Source organism: Fistularia commersonii, chromosome 19 (genome assembly GCF_037954325.1).
Source record: "Fistularia commersonii isolate RoL2024-O1a breed Wild chromosome 19, RoL_Fcom_v1.0, whole genome shotgun sequence".
Classification (NCBI taxonomy): Eukaryota; Metazoa; Chordata; class Actinopteri; order Syngnathiformes; family Fistulariidae; genus Fistularia; species Fistularia commersonii.
The window spans coordinates 9844168-9863750 of NC_141302.1; the positions used below are offsets into that span (position 1 = coordinate 9844168).

General features: G+C 42.3%; 1 protein-coding gene across 2 annotated transcripts in view; it reads right to left on the reverse strand.

The window, feature by feature from the left end:
* Nucleotides 1–19583, reverse strand: part of dennd4c (DENN/MADD domain containing 4C) — a 35594-nt gene that overhangs the window by 3186 nt on the left and 12825 nt on the right. Inside the window, exons 2-33 of one of the 2 annotated variants that reach the window (XM_086166499.1) lie at nt 18828–19138; nt 14765–15017; nt 14605–14674; nt 13325–13494; nt 12691–12932; nt 12468–12534; nt 12324–12382; nt 11214–11358; nt 10489–10664; nt 10205–10305; nt 9348–9572; nt 8634–8779; nt 8383–8421; nt 7903–8033; nt 7642–7774; nt 7341–7547; nt 6952–7080; nt 6667–6814; nt 6381–6500; nt 6155–6274; nt 5937–6056; nt 4708–5771; nt 4252–4438; nt 4058–4155; nt 3784–3959; nt 3539–3697; nt 3223–3418; nt 3017–3127; nt 2759–2896; nt 2446–2563; nt 1756–1912; nt 1358–1422 (exon numbers count right to left, since the gene is read on the reverse strand). In XM_086166499.1, coding sequence (XP_086022625.1) covers nt 1358–1422; nt 1756–1912; nt 2446–2563; nt 2759–2896; nt 3017–3127; nt 3223–3418; nt 3539–3697; nt 3784–3959; nt 4058–4155; nt 4252–4438; nt 4708–5771; nt 5937–6056; nt 6155–6274; nt 6381–6500; nt 6667–6814; nt 6952–7080; nt 7341–7547; nt 7642–7774; nt 7903–8033; nt 8383–8421; nt 8634–8779; nt 9348–9572; nt 10205–10305; nt 10489–10664; nt 11214–11358; nt 12324–12382; nt 12468–12534; nt 12691–12932; nt 13325–13494; nt 14605–14674; nt 14765–15017; nt 18828–19126 — 5569 coding nt within the window. In that variant the 5' untranslated portion in view covers nt 19127–19138. The remainder of the gene's footprint in view (nt 1–1357; nt 1423–1755; nt 1913–2445; nt 2564–2758; nt 2897–3016; nt 3128–3222; nt 3419–3538; nt 3698–3783; nt 3960–4057; nt 4156–4251; nt 4439–4707; nt 5772–5936; nt 6057–6154; nt 6275–6380; nt 6501–6666; nt 6815–6951; nt 7081–7340; nt 7548–7641; nt 7775–7902; nt 8034–8382; nt 8422–8633; nt 8780–9347; nt 9573–10204; nt 10306–10488; nt 10665–11213; nt 11359–12323; nt 12383–12467; nt 12535–12690; nt 12933–13324; nt 13495–14604; nt 14675–14764; nt 15018–18827; nt 19139–19583) is intronic. The other variant, XM_086166500.1, reaches the window with a different exon arrangement.

Here is a 19583-nt window from a genome sequence, read left to right on the forward strand (position 1 = left end):
GCATTTTTTAATTTTTTTAACCAGGCACTGGTTGTTACAGGCACTGTTCAGAAAAAAAAGCCCTTCAGGTATGTGTTTGATTAAAAGTCAAAAAAATAAATCTGTAGAAATACTTCATGTTGCAAATGGACACTTGCGGCTCGGTGGTGAGTGCCTGGTGGCCGGGCCTTCACCCATGGGAATTGGCCGGACACAGCCCGCATGGGTTTGTTAGTACTAGTTAGTACCTAGTTAGTGCCCTAGAATCACCACCCACGGGAAGGGCCAAGGGGGTTGGGTGCAGTCTAAGCTGGGTGGTAGCCGGAACGGTGGAACCAGCCGATCCATGGCTGCAAAAGCTGGCTCTTCGAACATGGAATGTCACAATGACTGCCACCCATCTCGGTGCCTTCACGTTGGGGTTCAACCCTGTGGCTGAGAGGGTAGCCTCCCTCCATCTTCGGGTGGGGGGACAGGTTCTGACTGTTGTTTGTGGCTATGGAACCAACAACAGTTCAGTTTACCCATCCTTCTTGGGGCTCCTAGAGGGGCTGCTAGACAGCGCTCCTACCGGGAACTCCCTCATTCTACTGGGAGACTTCAGAGAGAGACTGGCAGATCAGTGCAGTGTCTGCAGCAATGTGGACTCTGTATCGGTCTGTCATGGTGAAGAGGGTCTACGGGTCAATCTACCTTTCCCCCCCCCTCACCTATGGTCACAAGCTGTGGGTGGTAACCAAGAGAACGAGATCACAAATACAAGCGATTAAAATGAGCTTCCTCCGCAGGGCGGCCGGACTCACTCTCAGAGATAGGGTAAGAATTTTGGTCATTTGGGGGGGGGGGGGGGCTCGGGATAGAGCCGCTGTTCCTCCACATAGAGAGGAGCCAGATATGGTGGCTCGGGCACCTGGTCAGGATGCCTCCTGGACACCTCCTGGGGGAGGTATTCCGGGCATGTCCATCTGGGAGAAGACCACTGGGAAGACCCCTGACATGCTGGAGAGACTATTGCCTGGAAACGCCTTGGGGTCCCCCCTGAGGAGCTGGACCATATGGCAGGGGAGAGGGAGGTCTTGGCCTCACCGATCCAGCTGCTAACCCCGCAACCCGACTCTGGATAAGCGGGGGAAGATGGATGGATGTTCAATATAATCAATAAAAAACAGCTTAAATCCCTGCTGCCTTTCATTTTAGGAGGGGGGGCGGGGCTTAGGTCATGTTTTGCTAAACTTAGTGACAATTTTGGTAGAATGTACCAGTGGGAAATCTACATTTTGTCATGATTTTTAAAACCGATATTTCAACTTGCTAAGGAAATTTAAAAAAAAAAAAAAAAAAAAAACATCATCCAAGTAAGAGTACATTAGTCGCTCACCTATGTCGATGTTTTCCCGGCCCAAGGCCACCAGAGAAAGGAACAATATCTCTCTGTAGATACTCCTGGAAGAAACATAAAAAGAAAGTTGTTTTTTTTTTTTTTACCTTTGACACTCATAGAAATGCATTTGGAATTGGAGCTGCCAGGCAGGAGGTCTCGAGGAAGACCAAGGACAAGATTTATGGACGTAGTGAGAGAGGATATGAAGGTAGTTGGTGTGAAAGAGGAGGATACAGAGAATAGTGTTAGATGGAGAGGGTTGATTCCCTGTGGCGACCCCTGAAGGGAAAAGCCGAAAGGAGAGGAAGAAGAATAAGAAGACTCTCATAAAAATGTTATAAACCATTCTGACCTCCCATTTGTCAGGAGGTACTAAAGAGGTGAGTCGGACTCACCGCTGTCGTTTCACTCCCTCTGGTCGTTGTTTGATCTCTCGGATCAGCAGGGTGATTGGGCTGAAGACATCATTGGTCTGAATATTGCGAACAATGCTGTTGAGGAGAGATCGGACCTCCTGGTGGTCTGTTGGAGCCAATGTTCTCTTCTTTTCCACTGGAAAAAACACCATATATTTTACATGCCATTAAAAACAACATTATGACAGCCTCCTGTACATGCTACATTATCAACAATAAAACTCTTGCCAACTGGGTTAAGTATGTATTACTCCCATTTTATTGTGTTATCCAAAAAATAACAATTCAGTCTAGGATGCTGGCTCTTTTACTTATTTAGAGACAATTTCTGCCCTTCCTTGCATCCCAAAATACATATGGCATTCATATAAACAAGACCATTTTTAACTAAATATCAGGAGGTTTCACATCATACTGTGATTGAGCCATCAAATAAGTTAAAAGAAGAGGGTCTCCATCATTGTGGAGGGTAAAGTAAGTGTTGACAGTTTTTTTTCTTTTCAGTGTGTTTCCCATGACCGCTCTCCCGTGGTGTGTTTGAAAATATGATTAATTACCTTTGATTGTGTTTTAGCTCTCAAAGGAGTAGTAACAATAATGAATGCGTATATCATTACTGATGATATCAAACCAATGTGTGCACTGCAAACTGTATGTGTGTGCTCTCACAGAAGGTCCTCCAGAGCTCATACAAGGGTTCTCCTGGCTCCTTGTGCAGGTTGATGTTGTCCCACAATAGCTGGATGTAAACCTGCTTACTGTCTTGGGACAGTGATGTCAGGGGCAGCTACACAGACACACAAAGTAAATAGATTATCACTTCTAGTATGGAACTGCTAAACTTAGAGATACTACATTTATATCACAAACTAGATTTACTTTACAATCCAATTTTACTGATTCAAGAGAGAGAATACATATCATTTGCTCTGTATGAATGGAAAGATGTTTTGTGAGAGCGGTTGAAAGAACAGCATCTGACCTGCACTCCATTGTTGCAGTGTTCAGAGGTGAGGATGAGCCCAGGAAGATGAGTAGGAAGGTCCAAGCGGCGGAAATAGCAGACCAGGTTCCAAAAGATGATGGGGTGCTGGCTGAGGAACTTGTGAGTATAAATCACCTGGTTTGGAGCACAAGGAAAATTATACCTTAAGAGGAGCCATCAAGTCAAGAGGTTATGATCTGACAAGCCGTGATCTGTCAAGTTCAACGTCTGTGCAGGTGTGTCAGACAAGATTACCTGATCGCCCTCATTCTCTAGAAGGGTCTCCAGCTCCTTGCGCAGCACCAGGGGGCTGAGGTACGGCACAGAAACTGGCTTGGGGTTTGGCCTTTTTGTCCCCATCCCATCCTGTCCAAAAAAAAATATATATGCTGTGTGATATATATATTTGCTGTGTGCAGTCTGCAGAGGTGCAAGGGTTAGGAATCTTCTGTGACACTGACCGACATCTCTTGCAGGCTGCAAGGAAGACTAGTGGTGGAAACACCATGTCCAGGCCTCTGACTTGAATCAAGGCTCTGCAGTGGGCCACCAACGCTATTACTTCGTGTCAGAGACGTCCCGCTGCATCTCTGCTGCTTCCTGGCCTGGTGCTCCAGGAGACCCAAAGGATCTGACTGAACCGGTTCTGGAATTAGACTGATGGACAGACAGGTGATGATACATTATCTAGATAATTTAGGATTGGAAGATTCTGTTCATATAGACTAAAGGAGTACATCAATAACTGCGGTGTATTTCTTTAAGTAAGTAATATACCTCTTATGTGTTCTTGGACCATCTTCTGAAGTCGCCTGGGTTTTCTCTTCAGGGCAAGTAATGAGATCCGGTGTCTTCATGTCAGCTGAACTGCTAGCTTTGGGTTGTGTACTGCTGCTGTGGATACTGTCTCCTGAGGCACTGGGATTTATATAGAATCTATAACAGAGCAGAACATAGTCAGGCTCTGTATGAACTTACTGGTTCAAAATTAAAATCCAATGGCAGCTTCAACACATTCTTACCCCGGAATTGTGCGCAGGTCATGAAACTCCACATGCAATAAGGGAAGGAAGGCTGTGCGACAGAATGGGCAATTCGTATTCAAATTGGAGTCGTCAGCTGTCCAGCCAGCCATGATTTCCTCATCATACACCAGAGCTTCACAGGAGCGGCACTGAGAGCAACTCGACATCAGCACCTGTCAGCAGGATAAAAAAAAAAAAAAACAGTTACACAAACACCTGACCGTGTGAGCATATCTGTACCAGATGAGGTGGTCATGTGTCAATTTCCAACCTCTAATGCATAATTCTGGTAGATGCTGGAAGAAGAGGCGTGATGCGAGGAGCCTTGCTCAGAGTCCTGAATCCGTCCTGCTCGTCCTGGAGTCAGGTCTGCTGGGGGACAGATTTTGAAAGCTGACATCAAGTTCATGACCTCATTGTGCCTGTCACTTCTTTTCACACAGACAAAGGAAAGTTCTTGCGTACGTGTCTGGTGTGTCCCTCGGCCCGTGTCACTGCTGCCACTGCTGCTTCCTATGCTGGTGCTGCTCTGGTTCAGACCATTGGCCACAAGCCCGGGGATGGGGCCCCTCTCACAATTCTCATCATTGTCATGAGTGGTCAGTAGATGTTCATCCAAGTGGGTGGGGAACCCGCCGCAGCTTGGTTCATTCTGCAGAACATCAGACCTTGATTTGTGCTGCAGGCTGATATTTGCTAGATGCTTTCTCTGATCTCAGTGCATGCAGCAGATCCAACCCATATATTGGTCAGCCAATTTCAGTCGGCCTATGTTGGCCTTTCAGACATAAAGTGAACATAAACATGTATGCACATGTATAAACCAATCAAAGCTTGAAATTTAAATGTCTTTTGATGGGGACTTTTTGTCTTTGGATTGGGCTACCATAAAGAATATTCCTAATCCTAAATCACACTCACCTCATCGTCAGAGTATGAGTAGGCTGAGGCCACAGCCCCCCACACTTTGCTGGCTACATTTGCTGCCTGCTTCATTCCAGACTTCAGCACATCAATTTTAGGTCCTGACAATATTGTGTCCATTTTGATGCCTGAAAAGGAGTTAATGACTGATCCCAAGGATCCTCCCTGGGAGGATTTGACCAGCGCAGAGAGCGAGGAGGCTCTCAGAGCAGGGCTCCCAGTTGTACTGCTGCCCGTTTTAGTCTTCACTGCAAACGTCTTTGAGCGAGTGACAGTCGTGGGACTGCGTTTGGGAGTGTCTCCTGGTGACCCAGTTGGAGTTTTCACAGGAGGAACAGGAAGGCTGGACCTCCTTTCCAGAGATTTTTTGCACTGAGGCGAATCAGTGGAGTCTCCCTGGGCCTGCTGGAGCTCCATGGAGGAGGACTTCGCACCCAAAGGGCTACGCAGGCTCATGTACATCTCGATCTCTTCTGCCAAATTCCGAGACACAACAGCTGGCAGGCAGCGAGGCGGCTCCTGGCTTGTGACAGATGCTGACTCCTCACTCTCTGACACCAGGAGGGAAAGTGGATCAGCACCCATCTGGACATCCGCTCTCTCCAGGGGCACGCCATGCAAACCAGACTCCTCCTCATTTGCTTCAGTGTGTTTCCTCTCCCGTTTCAAGTCATCCACCTCTTTATCTCCTTCTTTTTCTCCTGGCATGTCATTTCCTGGCAGCGTCCTCAGTGCCAAGCCTTGATCATCTTCAGGCTCCTCCTCCAAGTCATTAAATAGGGCTTTGGGCACACTGTGAGGAGGGGGGCTTTGGCCGCCAGAGAGCGCTGCTGTAAGGATACGGGCATCAGCCCCCATCTGGCTGGCAATGTGATCAACGCCTTTTTCCAAGAGCATTCCTGCACGGGTTTCGGCACTGAAGCTACAGCTGCGTTCAGCGAAGGCTTTCTGTCGCTGCTGTTGAGGCTGACTAGCTACTTCTTCAGATGGTTCAGAGGTGTCGTGATCAGGAAGAGACATGCTACCAGGCTTGCTGTGCCTCCTGAACAACTTTCCAGCACCTGAAGGAGATCATTTTGGATAAATAACAACAAACTAACATCAGGTAAATGTGACTACCCTGCAACTCCAATAACAAAGACCAATCTAAAAGTATTCAAGGAAACTGTTAGTTCAGTTTGAGGTCGCCATGATCATGATCATCATCGTCATCATCATTCTCCTACCGGCATCAAAGCTTCCTGTGGACAGCTTGACAATACTGGGGACTGGGGAGAGCCCCTCAATAGGACTCGGAGGATCTGCAACTGCTATAGCACTGTCCACAGAGCCAGCTACATCATCTCCTGTGTTAGAAAACATTACATTTTGTGATTTGTGGTTATATTTTTAAAATGAAAAAACAATTCAGAAACAAAGTAGATAGTCTTTTCTCCCCACATACTGTTCTGCTCTGTTTTGGCACAAGTTGTGTCTTCAGCAGAAAGGTCAGCTGTAAGAGTAGGGTCCCCTGCTTCCTGATGCAACTCGTCCTTGGAGCCATAACCAAGATCAGACTGTTGACCTGTAGGTGGATCACAGATACAAAATATTAATTAAATGTTGGTTATGGAGAATGAGATTTCAGATCAACTCAGCAACTTTTTAAATCAGTATTAGACTTGTAGCACCTGTATTACAGTGGCTGTCTGGGGAATCACTGATGTCATGGCTCTGAGGAAAGAGGTTGTTTTCCTCACCATTAACTTCACTTGAGCTGTCAGCACTGCAGTGACTCAAACGGTCAGCGACTGCAGTTGACAACAGGAAAAAAAAAAAAAAGAGAGAAAGGACTCAGAAAAAAAAAAAAAAAAAACAGAAACGTCTGTCTGCTTGATAATATAATCGCTGTAAATAGTCTTAGTTTGAGTCAGCTATGCAAAGCCAGATTAAAACTTTCTTCGCATTCATTCTTACCTCTGATAGACACTGACAGTTTCTTCTTGGGTGATACAGAGACTAGGGCACGCTTGAATTGAGCCACTCCACGCACAACATTACGTAGCTTTGTCCACATAAAGAGACCGCTGCGGTTTCGGCTGGGCCATGGACTCTCTAACACTGCCTGCAGAGGGATTCACACACATCAGGTCATCCTTTGAAATTAGTTCTGCTGTTTAATGTTCCACAGAAGAAGATGATACTTCTTCATATTTGATTATTGTTAAAAACGGCCATTGGTTTTGGTAGGTAATACATCACCTTGTTGTAGTATCCATATGTGATGGCATTTGGATGAACTCCAGCTTTTTTCATCTCAAAGAGGATGCGCACCGCCATAACAGGAAAACCCCAAACACCACACAGTTGCATCATTACCCTGTAACACACCTGAGACCAGAAGAGTAAAAGCACGCACTCAGGCTGATGGAAATAATGACCAATATCAGTTCAAGTAAAAACACTATTCACACAGCATGTCCATACAGATAGAATTCAGACAGGATTCTTTTTCCAGAGAAACAAAACTGAGTGGTGACACAAATCTCCAATACTCTTTCAGACCAGCCATTATGGGTATATTTACTGTTGAAAGCATATCCAGTCCAAAATTGAAATGTGTGTGAGTCTAGCAAATCATTTCAACATACCTCATCCAGCACCTCCACCTGAGTCGTCCTCATCTTCAGAAGAACATTGTACGCTTGATGCATGGCACGGCTTTTAGACTTGGCCAGTCTCACAGCTGCTGGCAGGCAGATGAACCACAGACTGTAGCAGTGACTGCTTAGACACCGCGCCCACAGCATGGGATTGGAGTAGTAGCGCTTAGCCATCTTGTAAGCGAGTTTGATCTCCTGTCGAGTTGAGCAAACATTTAAACCATTATTCAACAAGAAAGCACTGACTGGGTAATTAACTGTAACTTTCATGGCTGGTAACAGTACACACCTGCTTCGTCCTTTTTGCCAGTAGGGCAGGGCTACTAGAAAGACTAGCTCCTGCTGTTCGGACACTAATAGCTGGCCGTAACTCCCGGGGACGGTCAAAGAGCTCAATCTTCAACCTTGGAAAACCTTTGTAGCTAGAGGATGAGAGAGTTCCCATCAAAAATCGTTTGTCACGGTAGGATAAGTCCAAACCATTTTATTCTTTCCAATACCAAGGCTCCTGCTTTCCTATCGCACATCAAATAGGATTGAGGTGAATTACGTGTATCTGGTGGACGGTTCCTGTCCATCCTCAGGCGGGGCCTCTGGGGGCATTACAAAGACGGTGTGTTCACTCTTCTGGGACTCATCCAGCTCCAACAGTCTGGTGTCCTCAGATGACTCTCCTTCAACCTGAAGTGATGATCACACACTGGGTATTAGAGGCATTAAACCTTGAGATGCACACTCTGGCAAGCATGTGATATGCAGGGCAGTTACTGGCCGATGGCAGAAGTACACATTCCCAACAATTAGACTTCTCTTGTGAAGCAGAAAATCATTGTTTTGTTCAAATCTGATTTTAGATTGTGTTGTGAGGAGGAAGAGAGCCAGGAATGTTAATTTACCTTTGTTGAATTAATGTACAATGGGGGGAAAGGATTAGTTTAAATACATGCTGATGCTGTTACGGAATAATTATCAAAAAAGAAAAAAACACACAAGAGGTGAGAGGAAATCCGATTACAGTGCAAGTGATTACCTTGTTACCCTTGTCTGTGATTTTATCAGAGGGAAAAATCTGCAAGAAGTGGAAAGACAGCAAAGGGAACAGAATGAATCAGAGGAAATGTTGGCTTCCTTAGTTTCCCAGTGGATGAATGTTATTTCTCCAATAAAACAGGGAAAAACAAAAGGCTTGCCTGTGGAAGACGGTGAGGGAGGGAACTGGAAAGAAAACCCAACACAACAGCATGCAAATGTAAAAGTGTGTGACTGCAGAACAGTGTTTACCTTCTCAACACAGTCATCAAAAAATGCCAATCCAGTGTCTTTGTCACTGACAAAGGTGCATTCCTCAATGAAGCGGATGAATATCTGCGTCTTTGTGAGCTGGGAGTAGAACTTCTGGTGAGTGCGGTCTCTGCTTTTTAAAAACCCTACAGGGACATAACAGAGATTGTGATATCACTGAAAATGTCAGCATTCTTAATTTGTAATGAAAGACTAGAGTGGACTGTGAGGATATGACTATAAGGCTGGGGTTACATTGGGGTACTATATAACTTCAAGTCAAAGTCAACTTTATTGTAAATACTGCCATTTGCTCATACATACAGAGCATTGAAATAGCGTCATACTCAGACTCAAGGTCTCAAGGTGCAAAAGTGACCCTCATCAAAAAATAGCTTGTTAATGTATAGATATAAATAGTAAATAAATTATCAATGAAAAGCCTTTTCCAGTATATCTAGAACTCAATTGATCTCTAAATGGAAGTACAATCAATTTCCCTACAAATTACTTTAATAACTCTTATTATAGCAGATGAGATGTGTGATTGATTTTATGAAAAAGCATTCAGGTTGAGTGAGAGCCATAAATAAAACTGTATTAAGTTGCCGATGAACAAACTCATTTCTGGTATCGGACTAGCTTCCTAGGGTTTTATGCACCATTCAAATGACTTTGGATTCCATTCAACAACTGTATCCTGCTCGTGTTCACCTTGCAGGTCATAGAGCGAATCTGCAGCGGTGGCCTTCTCAGATGGCGCCTGTGTAATAGGTTTGAGGTAGGAGCGGTAGCCCTTCAGAATGCAGGCCATGAAGCGCAGGAAGGCCTCCTGGATCTCCATCTCCAGTGCAGTCTTCTTCTTGTGCCAGGTGAAATCTGCCTCGATGGGGGTCATGTCCACTGCTGAGCTCTCCTGCATTGCTTGACGCACTGAAACTAAAAGACGAAAGACGATCAGTTTCAATTGATTCAATGCAATCCACCCCTCTTTTTCCAAAGCTTTCATTTTTCCACTCACTTTGTAGTCTTTTCTGTGCACAAGAAACATTTTTTGTTGAAGATCTTAAAATACCAGAATTGCAGTTGCTGTTAACTAACAGGTATGACTGACACCATGGGAATTCACTGAAATGCTTCACCTTGGGAAATATAACAGCGTTACAATACACTTTGCTGTATGGACAATAGACCTCATGTACATTATCTGGAGTAGATCACGATGACAAAAGCTAATTACCGATTCTTGAGTGTTTAACCACCAGGTTAACTAATTACATTACAAATATGTATCCCTGATTTTCCACTTAGGGTCCCGTAGACTCCTGACTCCCAGTTTCCAGATCATGATGATTCTGAAATTTAGGTTTTAAGAAATGAACCTCACTTTTTAAAAAAGTAAGGACTTCAAAATTTATAACTTATTTTCAACTAGGATAAGTCTTTCAACACCAAAGCTAAGACAGCTCATTGTTTCACTACAGTCAATCTGACTTAACTATAGCGAGGTGTTCCAACGGATTTTCTCAAGGTTGAATTTATGATCAGCTGGGATAACATGCTATTTGTACCCGTGGCCAGCTGGTGGTGCAAGTTGCTCAGGGAGTTGATAAGACTCTTGCAAGGCTTCTTCGGGAGGCTCTTCCAGTTACAGTGCTTCTTCTCGTCAGACCTGTAACCCATAAAATTAGAGATGTATGTTCTGCAGGTACGGAATGAGCCATGTAAAATAAACTAATACTCAAAGATATAACAATGTGTTAGTGCAGGACTTGAGTTGTTTTGTCAAAAACGCTGTAACTGTGCGGTTAAAAGCCAAACAGTGAGCTGGTTCCAATATGAAACCAAAACTTACAGGTAGATAGTGTTGGTGTCCAGATCTACACAGACAACATCTGGCGGAGGGTCATAAAGGTCAAAATAGCGTGAGTCCACACCCACAATAAATGGACAAGGAGCATTGAGGACGCCTGCTAGAGAGAGCGGGCAAAGGGGGATGTAGGGACACTGCCATTGGAAGGGGAAGATCATCTGGAAGAGAGAAAGACATTTCAGATCAACAGGTGCAAAATATGAAAAGTGAAAAACATTAAAGCTTGACACTCTTCAAAACTGAATCTCAACAACTGGAAAAAATGTTTCCCCTTAAACTGACACTGAGAAACGATGACGACAGGTTGAGTGACGGTATTATTGTGACATCATGTGCATTTATGGGATGTGGCTCAATCTGAGCAACAAATAAGCCAAAGGTTTGTGTGGCAAAGAGTCAGGACAGTGTGTATGATGCAATGCCTGATGTGATCAAAGAGCATGTCCACAAGGGCACAAGCTTTGGATTTAATAGGACTAGATAAAATGGTGAAGAATTGTCCTTGAAGAATTTGCTGTACTAACTAAATATAACCATATGACAGTATTGCAAAATTATATTTTTCCCTTTTCAAGTCCAAATACAAAATAAATAATTTAGTGATAATGGTTGCAGATGGTGGTTAACCTCAGGCTGCCAAGGAATACTTAATAAATATTTTAAGATTCTGCAAGTTAAAAGTTTTTTTAGGGGGGGACACTACTCACAGCAACCACAGCCTCAGCCACCCCAGTCAGCACAGCGGGCCGGAGCGAGTGCAGCAGGATCTTGCTCTCCATCAAGACAAAGTGCAGCAGTGTGGCGCAGTTTTCTGAGCCCAGATTCATCAGCAGAGTTCCGTAGTCTGCCCCACTAGTGGGGAGGGGGAGAGCAGGGAAAATGATGAATGAGCAGTTGAGCGCAGGCATGGGACAGAAAATAAAACAGACAAGGATAGAAAGGCAATTGAAAGAGATTGGGAGGACTAGGGAGTCAGATTTACAAATTACAGAAATATGAAAAGTAAAGTAAATAGCTACACCAAAATAAACTATAAGTAGTTAATGAACCAACGTGGCAATTCAAACTGTTATGGTGATGATACAATCCATAAATATTGCAACACGATGCAATGATGTGAGTACCAGTTTAGCCTTTGTTAATTTCATTTGGCCTTAATTATTCTAAGAAACTGACCACAAGTGATCTGTATCCAATTGACGCAAAAGGGAAAAACAATCTGAGTGGGTATGTCAAGTCTTGCTGACATGGAGAGAGAAAAAAAAAGGGGGCGGGGGGGCAAATTAATGATTAAGGATTTCTTGAATATTATGTTGTCAAATAGTATCTGAAACTTTGGAGGTCATTTCTCATTAATTTGTTGCAGTTCCCTCTGGTACCATTTTTAGAATAATTTCCAACCAGTTTTTAAGGTTGCATTTTTTTTTTTTGACCAGAAGGTCATGTTATATGTTTTTCATGGTTCAAAAACTTTTTTGTTCATTTTCTAGTCATCAAAGTCATCAATAAAAGAGGTTTGAATCTCTCTGATGCTGCCTTCAGCGTGACAGTGGAAAAAGTGAACGATGGTGATATCAACGTGACCTGACAATAAATGAACATGAATGGATGTGATGTTTTTCAGTGAACATGGTAAATAAATGGAACACTGCTGAGGCTCTTACTAAAAAGATGAACAAGGTTCCTGTTTTTTTGCTTTTAAGATCATTTGAAAAGTCACATGAGAGAGCCTAGTGACAATAAATAAATGCATTAAAAGAAGGAAGAAAAAGTATGTTGAGAATCTACTAGTTTTAATGAATTAAACTCCACTGTACCTTAGGGGTAAAGGCGTACACACAGGCTGGGAGAGAATCATGGTATCGTGTGCAGAGAGCTGGAAAAAAAAATGATGTTGTTAACACCTGGGACATGAATATGTAATTTTTGGATGGAAAAATAGAAACAGTGAAATATGGTACCTGGACCAAGATTCTTGGCCTTTGAGGAGAAGGAAAAGACACGTTGTGCATGAAGTGGGAGATGTGCCTGTTGACACACACACACGCACACAGACACACACACACACACACACACACACACACACACACGCACGCTCAGAGGGCTGTAACCTGACTTTCCTTTGCATTTTTTGCACTTTTTAATTAGGTGCCCGGTAAATTGTATAAAGAGGCTGATTTTTACTTTTCAATAGGCAGTGGGTGCGGGCCTGAGACGGAGAGCTTGTAGAGGAACATAAGGAATTTGCGGAAGGACTCAAAGAAGGGCCAGCGGGAAAGCAGGCAGATGCACTTGTTGGTGTTCACAGGCCGGTTTGGGATCATTTTCTTCTCAACAGCGGTGAGCAGACCCAGCTGGATCTTCTGCTTCTCGCTCAGCAGGTCCACTGGGTATGGCTCATAAAACTGGATGGCCGATCCGTACACCTGGTGTGAGGGATAAGAATCAGAGTTATGGCTGATAAAGAATGTCTTCAACTCCATCTTAAAAGTCATTAATTAAAATAGTGGAACTGAATTTCTTGTTGACTCTTGCATTATCGAGGAATACAGAGACATACAATATAGAAAAAGGGTATGAGACCGAGTGGCCCATTTTAAATATGCACAAAATATTTAGGAAAATAATACATCAAATACACAAAAACATGTTTCCAGAGAAATTAGAACAGTCAAATTACTCTTTTCTATAAAGAAAACAGACCAAATAAGTAAATAAATTTGATTACTAGGAGGGCAACGAAAAAGGGAACATGTCAGAAAGGACTTGTTCAATTCTACTTCCACCTCAATACAATTTTCTATTTTGTCCACGTCACCTTTTCACCAGAGGAGATGGTTAAGACGAACGTGGAGAAGATAGGCAGGGGATCGCGTGTGTTTGGGGCCCAGCATTCGATCTTCGCTCCCATAGGCAAACAGAACAGTGGCACGGACTCTGACAGAGGAAAAGATTCATAGTCCTCTTCTGGGTAACGAAAGATGAGCCCTGGAGAGCAGTACAAAATTACTATGAATTGGACAAAGCAATGGAATCAGGAACGACTAACTTTGATTATCTAGATTAAAAAACGAATTTGAAAATAAAAAAACATGTACATGTACCACTTTAAATAATATGCAATACTGAGTGTGAAAGGTTACTTTCGATTTTACACAGATTAAGAAAGAAAAAAAAGGTATTCAAGAGTTTTGTCATGGCAATCTGGTTCTGGGTTTCATTTGTAGGAAAAAAATTGATCCAATTAGTGCTACGTCTGACTGTTTTGTAAAACACTGTTTTGACACAGAAGCCTACAGACAAACACAACAGGCGTGACAGGAAGTGCTGTTCATGGCATTTAATAAACAATCCCCCAACAGGAAGAAGTCCATTCAAGAGATAAAAGCAGCGCGTGTTTCTGCATATGCATGCATTTGTATGAATGTTGTTTAAATGTAGGTAAACATCAATTGTTGAAAAGTGAAAAGGCCATACGACAGGCTTTAATATCCAATTACCATCTTGAGCAAAGTGACAGCTACAGTTTACTATGAGTGAGCATTATTACAGCTGTCAGGATAAAGATAACCGAGGCAGTAAGATTACACAAAGCCATGCAATTTGGAGCTACTCTTCTTTTCGAGAACACATTGTTTTTGTGGGAAAATATTTACTATGAACATCATTCTTACAATAACAGCTGGATCATTCAAGAACTACTCTTAAATCTCTCAAAACTGTATATTGATAGAAGGGAAAGCAATGGTATTTGTTTGAAGAGAAGACAACTTTAGAATGGGGAAGTGAAGGGGTAGAACCGTGAAACAAAGCTTCTGAATACAAATTTGCAAGACCTGACTTTCAACTGAAGGGAGACACTGGTTGCACATGCATATTTGTGATAAAATGAGTATGAGGAGTTACAGAGAATATGCCTATTAGTTTACATTTAATAGGTCCACAAGCTTCACTCACAGACAAGACTTTTGTACTGTACTTCTCTTCCTTATAATCCAATTCTTACGGTTGTATTTTGAGTGATTAAATGAAACGCAGTAACACACACACACACAATATGAATATAAAGGGAAGATATTATTCAAGAGTCTTACTCACCAGCTTTATAACTGAGAGAATTGGATGCAGATACTGACTTTTTATAACAGAGATACACGCTAGAGCCCCACTGAAAGATAGACAAAAAGGTTGCATCAATGGATGGACTAATTTCTCTTAAGATCCAAAGCCTCAGAAGTGAAGGAAGCGGAACACTCACCATGCCACAGTTAAGGTTCTTGTCCACCTTGCAGAAGGTATGTGGTGGGGTCTCGCCCTTGCTGGTCACTATGACACAGATGTCTGTCACCGCCAGGGTGTTCTGAGGCTGGACGGGTGGCGCACGCCGGTAGGTTATGAAGATGCGCTGAGAGGTTGCAGAGCTGTTGTTGACATTGGCGCAGCGGCCATATGGCGTGGCCTGGATGACCTCACAGCCCTGAATCAGGCGCTCCTTGCCCTCATACAGAACACTAATAAACACAAAGAAGCAGCGTTAACGTCCCATCTGACATACTCTTGTCTTCTAAGGCTAAGCTGGGGGGGGCGGCAAACAATCTTCTGAATGAAGATACTGGGGAGAAAATATTTAAACAGGAAATTAAATCTTGTTTCAAACATAGTTGTGCTCCAGTCAGAATTCATAGTTGGAAATAGCTTTACACAAATAAATAAATTTAATATTTAAATTTCTGTAACTTTTGCCAATTTTGAAAGGGACATACTGTCTTACTCACATGGCAGTTCCCTATAAATTTAAAAAAAAAGGAAGTGGCAGTAGTAGCGGTAATTACAGTTTTGTCCCATAAAAACATCTATATATTTTTTACAAACCATGATAAATAAAAAAAATTTCCAAGAGGTGTGCAAATTACGAAAAAAAAGCAGTGTGAAGACTTGGCAGATGATTGACTTGCGTCTATGAAAACAACAAAGCATTCTCAGACAATAAAGTGGGTCAGGGAGAGTGCAGGGCTGCGATGGAACCAGTTTTGGTGTCAGGCATGGCTTTTCATTTCTTTAACAAGCTTCACTCAACAGACATGGATTTCTAACTATGCAACAGTTTAGGGACCCGAGGAGTGAAGAAATGAGGTCTGATCACTGTTGAATGGAATGACTTCTGCAGCAGTGGGTAGCATGGCTACATTGACATTTAAAATGCAACTTAAATACTAATGAGATCAAAATGATACAGTATAAATAAATTCAACAGGTTTTGGGAGTTTTGCATAATGATCAAATTTTCAACTTTTTATAAACTTTGCTTATAGTACCTCTATTCTCCCAAATACAAATGCATTCTGTTACTTCAGTCTCATCATAATGCATTGGGCTCATGGATAGCCATGCTGCTCAACTGACAGCATGGTTAAGACTGAAGCAATGTTCAGCGGTTAGCTTTGCTCAAACCATCTTAATCCAGATATACAGTAGTGAACAGGTATTTGATACACTGCTGATTTTTCAGCTTTTCCCACTTGCAAAGCATGTAGAGGTCTGTCATTTTTAATCACAGGTACTCTTCAACTGTGTTTCACTGAATCAAAAACAAAATCCAGAAAAGCACATTGTATGTTTTATAAATAATTAATCTGCTTTTTATTACATGACATAAGTATTCGATCACCTACCAATCAGTATGAATTGCAGCTCTCACAGACCTATTAGTTCTTTCAGAAGCCCTCCTGTTCTCCACTCATTACTTATATTAACTGCACCAGTTTGAACTCCTCACCTGTATAAGACACCTGTCCACACACTTAATCAAACAAAACTCCCTGCTGCATTGTGTGCAAACCTGGTCAAGAACTACAGGAAACGTCTAATCTCTATAATTGCCAACAAAGATTTCTGTAAAAAATATGAAGTTCTGTTTTTCTTCTGTATCAAATACTTATGTCATGCAATAAAAAGCAAATTAATGACTTAAAAATCATTCAATGTGTTTTTCTGGGGTTTTGTTTTCGATTCAGTCACTCACGGTTGAAGAGTACCTATGATAAAGATTACAGACCTCTACATGCTTTGCTAGTTGGAAAAGGTGAAAAATCAGCAGTTTATCAAATACTTGTTCTCCCTATTGTAGGTACTTAAGGTCTTTTCAATAAGTGCAATGTTTTGATTATGCAGAGAGGGCTGGACTGAGACTCCACAGGCCGCAAAATGTCTGATTCTCTTGTTTTAGAATGAGGATTAGTATGTGATCAGTGACTTTGTTCATGGCTCTGGTTTCCCTTTAAGGCTTTGCTGGATAGTCCCTCTCTCTGTTTCTCACACTGTCACGCACGCACATATGCACACATTCACAAGCCTTCCACTGGTGATGCGATTCAGACATATTTACAAGGTGACTCACTGAAATCCCAGACAGTACCAAAAAGAAAAAGAAAAAATTAAATCCAGTATATCTATATTGGACTTACAAAATGTTCCAAGTACACAATAAAGGAATAAAACAATGTTTACTTTTAGTCTGGTCACTCATTGTACATCGCACATAATTTCTTTTTGCATGACTGCATGGTATGTATGGCAGCTTGCCCCATGTCCTCCCCTTCCTTCTGGAGATGCAACATGGGAGGAAGGTTTTATCTGTTTCCTTCTTTACAGCAAGATAACCCCAAAGTACATTTTAAATCAGGCTAGAGAGCATCCATTGCTAATATACAATAGTCCTGAAACATTCCATTTATTCTGAAAAGAGCCCTAGACAGAGCTAAAGAGGCCAGGATGACAGTTGCCAGCGAATTCTCATTTAGGCAGCAAAAACAGAGTCTTAATGGACAGTGAGTTGTGACAGTGTGGAGCACATGGCTGGGAATGGTGGCCTCAGCGATAGCAGGGGTGGCAAGGGAGAGATTTAATCATTCAAAAATTGCACATTTCTTCCAAGATTTTTTTCTGGTGAAAACAATGACCAGGAAGAGGTGAAACATGGACCACATCATTTGAGCTGAAAGGTAGCATTGCAACAAGGCGAAAAATGTTTAGTGATTGACTGTTGCTCAAGCATCACAACTTTAAGAGGGGCCATTCGTCACATGATGCAAATAAATTGTTGGGTGAATAACTTGATAATGAATAAGAATTCCTCTGAATGAAAACTACTCCTGCCTGTATATCTGTTAGCACACTGCTAACAGGATTACACAATCTCTTAAAGGAAAAGTGACGTGACAGACAAGCTTCTGTTTATGCTCAGTGTACCAGGGGCTGCAGTTTCATGTAGTTTTAACAATGTTCCAGTTTGCAAATGTAATTTTAAGTCAAGTGGTTTTGAGTCCAGTTTATACTGTTTATCAAACTTTAACTACTCCCATTCTTTGACAGAACTGTATATTCAGATCAGATTTTTAGTTCAAGCAGAGAGTAAACTGGATCATCCAGTTACCAGTAGATTTGTGTGTAGAGACCTGACGTGCCTCAGGCTATTGCATCACTCTTTCTGCTAAAACCTTTCAAGATGTGAGACATGTTACATTTCTAAGACTGCTTTACACATACCAATAAGAAGAACAGGCTTGTGGTAATTTAACCAGATATGATTCAAGGTTGAGCTCTCACTATACATGCAACCTCTTGAATAATAGAGGGAAGTAGAAAATATGAATCAATGAACAGCCCATGGGTGTGGCTCAGAGGCCGCTCTCTGATGAAATGGGGGCGGGTGAATCACTTTGTCAACTCACCTACTTCCTTTCATTACTAGATGTGCTTTTGTACCACTGAAGCCGAACTGCAACACCTGAAGCTTGTTCTCTATACTGGTATATATTTTTGTATTTTTGGAAAACATCTGCAGATATGCTGACAGACAAGAAAGTAGTCCCATTCAATAACAATCCAAAGTTCTTTACCTCTTTTAAGAACGTTTTGGTCATAATAGAATACACAGCCAACTCAGTGGAGCACAGCAGCAGGTGATAACATTTAAAAGTTCAGTGGCTTAAGAGAAGAGAACCCAGTTTTGGCAAGCTGGTTGAAGTTAAATTAATTCAGTAAATTGTGTTTGGATAATCTCCGGTTTGATACAAACTTTACTGGCTGCTGCTAGCACCTCTGTAGTTATAAGAACATTTCCAAGAAAGCATACGGTTAGCATGGCCCTGTTATTGAATCCCCACACATGTACTATCCAGTTTGAATTAGTTACCAGCTAATACTGATGTGCTCCAAGGTGAGTCTTGAGAAGTCAAAACAAAAAAATGATACTAAACATGTTAATCTACAGACAAAAAAAATGTAACTTCATTTAATCTTAAAACTCAGCACTGACTCACCCAATGTCAATCAGAGGGGGCTTCCCCCGACCCCTCCTGTAGCACAGGAAGAGTTCAGGACTCTTAAGACTGCCATGGTTCAGGTTGGCTGGCTGGCCGCTGTAGGTGCTGTCAATACAGGTGAAGCCTTCTGGCACTGTCTCGCCTGCAGTCCTGTTAATGACGGCCAGGTCAGTGATGGGTGCCTTGGGGCCACTTGATTTGGCCTCAGACAAATCCTGCTCCAAGGGCTTTGACTTGTCTGTCAGACCGGCCACCACAAAGTAGTCGGTTACACGGTGGCCCTTGTCCTCAATCATGGCTGGCCGTACCTGTAAAGCAAGACCATGAGACTATAAAATCCCTGGAATGAAATGTTTACTGCAAAGACAGCACAGCTATGCTTGTTAACAATGTGACAGAATACATATAATTGACATTCTGATTGAACACAACAATGCAACATGTTTGAAGTAGCAACAAGGGTGCTTATTCTGTATTCCATGAAGAAAGCGTAAAATCTAACAAGATACAGAGAAATGGCATTATAGTTAAACTGACAAAAATTATCAGATTAACAATGTAAAATCAGGCCACTGCCGGGGGGGGTCTGTCAACTCAAGGTGCCTCCAAAGCTTTAAGACAGCTTCATGAGTGTAACAAAATATCATCTTTCACAAGAATCGTTCATGGAATTTTGAACAGCATGTCTGACCCGCATGTGTGAAATATTTCATCAGCAGTTTGCAGCGTTTTATTTATTTAGAGGTTTGATGG